Source organism: Charadrius vociferus, unplaced genomic scaffold (assembly GCF_000708025.1).
Source record: "Charadrius vociferus isolate BGI_N301 unplaced genomic scaffold, ASM70802v2 scaffold553, whole genome shotgun sequence".
NCBI lineage: Eukaryota > Metazoa > Chordata > Aves > Charadriiformes > Charadriidae > Charadrius > Charadrius vociferus.
Window position 1 is genome coordinate 800129 of NW_009647688.1, and position 6013 is coordinate 806141.

Here is a 6013-nt window from a genome sequence, read left to right on the forward strand (position 1 = left end):
GGGTTTTACAGTTGTCATATCATCTAGTTAAAACTGTTTCACGGAAGGAAGACGCCTGATATTTCAAATGTTGATTCTAAGGGAGGTGAAAAGAAATACCGAAAGTAAGCAAACAATCCTATAGAAGGAAAACCCATTTGCACTTCTACATGTGCTGTCTCTGATTAATCCGATTCTGTTGTTATTTATAGTTTTCATATTTTATATTACTTCCTAGGCTCCAGAAGAAGATGAACCACCTTATTCTACTTTTCTCATTGTTCGTGGCTCCAGCATTTGCTGACAAAGAAAGTCAGAAGACAAACCAGGACTTTTCTTCAAACAATGCCAGTCATAAACGACTGAAAAGAGACTGGATATGGAACCAAATGCATATCAAAGAAGAGATTGATACCCCGTTACCGCACCACGTTGGCAAGGTAAATAGCCGTCTGTTAGCAATGAATAATTAGAAATGCAGACAGCAAATGAGTATCTTGTAATGTCTGCAGTCTCGTTACAATAGAAGAGAGAAAACGGAAATAGAAATGGGACTTAATACCAACATACTAATGTGGTATTAGTGTAAGAATGTGGACACAGAGTAAATCAAGAATAATGATGTCAAAGGGATTCTAATTCTTTTGAAGAATACAAGTAGATTTTAGAGAATGGCAAGTATGGAGCATCTGCAGTGAAGAAACAATTGCATCGCATGCAGGTGCACAGTGAGGAAGGAAGTCTGGCTGCTGACGCGTGTCAGTATTTTTCTGGCAGCTCAAGATTCTTTCAAAAACCTAGGAGATCAGCTAATAAAAACATTTGCATTAAAAAACATACAGCCTGGATACAAAACAAAAGCGCTATGTTTAGCAAAACTGTTACACAATGAAGAAATTTGTTTCACAAAGTGAAAGAAAATAATTTTTAAAAATAATAATGAGTGTTGACCTGCTCGCAAAGCCATTTTCTCAGGGCAGCGCTCTTAAAGTCCCATGATTAACTGCCTATCGCCCAGACAAAGTTCTTCCAATCTACTCTTTCAAATTGAATGACTTTGACACTTTTCAGATAAATGCAGTTGTAGGTTTTCCTCCCATGTACAACAATCAGCATCTGTCAGGGCTGTCTGGGCAAAGCGAAACGGACCTTTCTGGATGAGTGCCGCTCCCCGGCAGACCGCGCCAGCGCCAGAGAAAAGGGGCCAGAGGGTGCTCGCGGCTGACACGGGGTATCTCTGCTTCATTTCAGACCAATTCAGCAGCAGATTGAGGAGAACGCTTCTATTCCTGGAGCTGTCCTAAATAAGAGTAATTCGCTTTGTGCCGCGCGCCGGGGTCTGTCAGCAGCGCAATGCTGCTGATTGCTTTTGCAGCGGCTGTGTTGGGCGCACTGCAGTCGCGGCACTGAACACTTGATAAACCCTTTCAAAAAGGCCACGGCGGCGGCGTGGCAGAACTGAGTGACAGCTGCAGGAATATGCTGATACATTTCGATTTTATCTTTCATGACCTTGGATACCTCCCTTTGTCTGTGCACCCGCACTTTTAGAAAAGGCAATCTTAGAAGTCTATACCTTTTACACTGAATAAGTAAATAAAAATTGAGAAAGGCGGCACAGACTATACTATCTCTGAGACAAGGGTGAGGTTATTTCCCAGGTTACATCTCTGGCGTTATAAACTGTTCTTCAGCAGCCCCAGCAGTCAGAAGCATGATTCAGTATGTGGAGTGAGGGGAGACAATTTTAACGACACATTTCAAAACAGAAAACAGAAATGAAAGAATGTTCAACAGTAAATGACAACTGCAGGATAAATCAAATCCTGAATACCAAACAGCTGCAATTTATGATAACATCAGTAACAAAAGACTAGAAATTCTTGGCCCAACCCCACAATTATCGATAAGCAGCTTGCTGAAATAAGAATGCTGATAGAGCACACAGAAAATTGTGGTTTAAACCTGCTATCAGTGTCCTTAGATGGGTGAGGGTATAGAAAGGGAAGGATCATCAGATTATCTGCAGATTAAATAATGTGCCAAAGCATTTGGCATTGGATTAAATTACACTTTAAAACTGATTAATGTTCATTCCTTTTACCTCATCCCTTTTTCACTGCATATAATCTTAAATTTTAAAATCTATGGGGTGGAAATTTACTGTCACAGCATGAGCCTAAAGACTGACTATGAAAAAATTGCATGTGACTAAACACAAGAAAGCTGTCAGCTATGGCAAGAATTCTGCTAAATGCTACGTAATAGACACTAATGCTGAATAATAGCTGTGAATATAGATTTGATTTTGTAATTCTCTGAAATCTAAGCAAAATCAGAAGGTTACTTGCAAAGAAGAGGAGCTCAAACTGAACATGGTGGTGCGTGTTAGTTCAGACACAATGAGGTTAATGATTTGTATGTGTTAACTCCATGAACAATTTATATCTTTGGGAAATACGAGATACGATGTAAAAAAAAAAATGCTTCCTGATACATAAGCAAGCAAGTTTCAGTCTGGATGCAAGTTTCACCCTATAACCCTGCAGGCTTGTAGCTGCTGTGGTGTTGTCTGTTTAGTAATATTCCAGCTGACATCAAAAGCCTTGATGGCTCTTCTGGTTTCAAACTGAGTCTGAAGCAGCCATGACGGTCTGTATCTTCTGGTAGAAACTGCGTTGCATCCAGATGCCAAAGCTCACTTTTATCTCTTTGAATTGTACTTTCCTTCTAGATCACATCAAGCGTCAGGAACAACAACGCTAAGTATATTATTGAAGGTGAATATGCCAACACCATTTTTAAAGTCGAAGAAACCAGTGGTGATGTATATGCATTTGAGAGGTTAGACAGAGAAAAGAAAGCAGAGTATGAGCTGACAGCACTCATCATTGACAGAAGAAACAACCAGTCACTGGAACCCCCATCTAAATTCATTATCAAGGTTTATGACATTAATGACAATGTCCCTGTGTTTGTACAAAAGGTATTCAACGGATCTGTCCCAGAAATGTCACCAGTGGGTACGTTCTTCCCTCACTCATTTCCCTTCCTGTCCCCGGTTAAAAAGCAGAATTTATACTAAATATGCTGTTTGAAAATCCTTTCTAGGAACCTCAGTCACCAAAGTGACAGCTGTAGATGCTGATGACCCAACAGTTACAGGTCACGCCACAGTTACGTACCAAGTCATTAAAGGAGACGAATACTTCACAGTTGATGACTCTGGTAGGTCAGATATGCAAATGTCCTTACGCACTTTGTCCTTACCTTACACTTTGAAGAAAACGCAGAATGAAAAAAACTTTTTCATTCAGACAAGGGGGATAATAATTCAAAAATATAATTTTAACCATAATTTAGAATGATTTTTCATTCATGCACACAATGCCACCATCTGCAGCTGGAAATGAACTAATAAAGTCGGGATATCAGGTGCTGTGAACTAAATGAGAAGATAAAAGGTCTTTTTTTCCCACTGATGAAGAGACCCACTAGGAGCTAATATCAGTTCATGTTTTCAGTTTAGCATAGATACCATTTCTTTGACCAAACGGAAAAAGGGGAATACACAAATTCTGAGGCAGCAGTAACTCGACCCTTTGCTTTCCTAAACTTTCTTGTTTAAATTTTGCTGACTTTTAAAAATAATGTTGGTATCTCTTGTAACCATACTGGTCCTCTGGAGCAAGTAACTCAGACAGAGGTGCTCAGACAAACTCTCTAGATGCTGTACTGACCAAGTTTAGACATCATCAAATTGTTTCTAAGCAGCAAAGATCAGTTTAAAGAAAGGTATTGTACAAAATCTCTCACATATTCTGTCACGTAGAAAGTCTTCTATCATTTCCAGCCTTAGAAAAATACCACTGTAAAAATGCTACTTAAAGCTGAATGTGTGGCATAAGGCGAAAATTTACTGTCAAAATTGGACATGCTGCAAAATCTAATCATATTCAATGTTAATTTTTCAAAGGTGTGATTTCTACAACAAGGGCTGATTTAGACAGAGAGCATCAATCGACGTATGAAATCATTGTTAAAGCAAAAGATGCTCCAGGGTCTTCTGGGGATTCAAGCACAGCTACAGTCATTATCACGTTAACCGACATCAATGACAACTTCCCCGTATTCAAACACCGTAAGTGCACTGCAAGTGCTGTACCATTTTGAAACTGAGGGTTGACATGATTATAACGAATTTATGTTAGAGTTCATCACGATTCAACTTTTCTTAAAAATGGACAAAAGAATCTTACATATTCAGGTCTTCTGTATTCCAGCCCCAGCCACACTTCCTGGGTGACGCATACCTAGAAGAGAAAATAAAAATCAGTATTAATTTCATCACTTTGTACAAGATCTTGACAATTTTGAAATTAGTTATACTTTTATGAAAAATACATCTAAAGAGCTGTCTGTAGAGACATATAATGCTGAATTCTCAATGAAATATTTTTCTGTACATCTATAGACTAAGAGCAATTTTTAACTAAGTTGTCTTCCTGTACACACTCTTCATGTCTTTTTTGTTGTGTGGTTTTTTTTAACAGCATCCTTTCACTTTAAAGTTCCTGAAAACATTTCAGTAGGAGGAGAAGTTGGCAGAGTCAAAGTAGAAGATATTGATGAACCACAACATAGAAATACGAAATACAGTTTTGTCAAAGGAGATTACAGGGACACCTTTGAAATTGTAGCAAATCCATTCACCAATGAAGGAATCATTAGGCCAAAGAAGGTACTTTTCCCAGTAAAAAGATGATTATTTTATTTTTCCATGTGTAACAAGAGTGTTTGATTCAGTCTGGGATTAGCAGCAGGAAAAAATGGAAGTGCGTGGAAGTCAGCGTGAGGTATGTTCATTCTGAAACCCCCATTCTGTGAGCTCTGGGCAAAGGAGAGCTGGTGATTCACCGGCCCACTTCAACCGCCAGTCCTGGGAAAATCCAGAATTACCGCACTGTGCAACGGGGACTATGTCAGATATTCGGGTTACGCACTTGGGGCTCCTCTCAAACTTCAGATATTTGAATGCTTGAAAGAGTCAGTGAATTTAAGAGTTGAACCAACTGACCAAGTCAGAGGATCTTTCCCTTCTGCAGCCCAAGTGAAACCAAAACAGACAATGTGAACAAGTCCACCTGACCACTCTTCCAAAAGTGCTCTTTACAGTTTGGCACTTGCTCCAACCTGAGCCACAGCTCCCTTACTTTCCTCAGGGTGTTTTCAGAGCTTCCCCGCTAATTCCTTACAACTATTTAAGAGGGCCCAGACTCTCCAAATGCTTTATTATGGTTTGCTCTTTGTTTTTTAATTCTCAAACCTACTTGATTTGTACCAAGGGACATTCCTGCGTTATGCAGAGCACTGCTAAGCCAAGAGTTCATTGATTTCATTGACTTACAGTTAAAAAAAAGAGGAGGGAGGACTATAAATCACCTCCCGTAATCCTCAGATTGACAGGAATGTGTTTTTCACTTCCAAATGTCTCTCTGTAACTGTTAATACTAGAAACGGTGTTAAGAAGAAGAGAAAACTGAGGGGGAAAAAAGTACCAAGTATTCCAAGACCAGCAGAAAAGTCCCCAGCTGTGGTCACGTTAGGTGTGAGCAGCTTTCCTCCTCCAAACGCAGCCCTTGCCCTGGTCTTTCCAGGACCTGAGGAACACATTGCTTGTAACTTCTGCCCAGAGGAGGAGCAATAAGAGACCCACACATAATCACACTGGGTGGGTTGGAATCAGCTCATCTTTTAACACGCAGCAGGCAAAGTTCACCCCACTGTTTTGTAACATGCTTTTAGCCACACACGTCATAATTTTAAATACACAGCTATGTGAGCTAAAATCTCAACTGCCAGGTAAGCACTATCACGTCCATTCACAGACTCCCAGAGTGGTGGGGTGGGAAGGGCCCTCTGGAGCTCCCCCATCCCACCCCCCGCCAGAGCAGGGGCACCTCCAGCAGTGGCACAGGACGGCGTCCAGGCGGGTTTGGGATGGCTCCAGAGGGGGAGACTCCCCCACCTCTCT

At 40.5% G+C, this 6013-nt stretch overlaps 1 protein-coding gene across 1 annotated transcript in view; it reads left to right on the forward strand.

The window, feature by feature from the left end:
• The first annotated feature begins 230 nt into the window (after positions 1-230).
• CDH5 (cadherin 5, type 2 (vascular endothelium)) overlaps positions 231-6013 on the forward strand; it is a 12164-nt gene continuing 6381 nt past the window's right edge. The window contains exons 1-5 of the mRNA XM_009881391.1: positions 231-419; positions 2714-3002; positions 3091-3207; positions 3956-4120; positions 4533-4720. Coding sequence (XP_009879693.1) covers positions 231-419; positions 2714-3002; positions 3091-3207; positions 3956-4120; positions 4533-4720 — 948 coding nt within the window. The remainder of the gene's footprint in view (positions 420-2713; positions 3003-3090; positions 3208-3955; positions 4121-4532; positions 4721-6013) is intronic.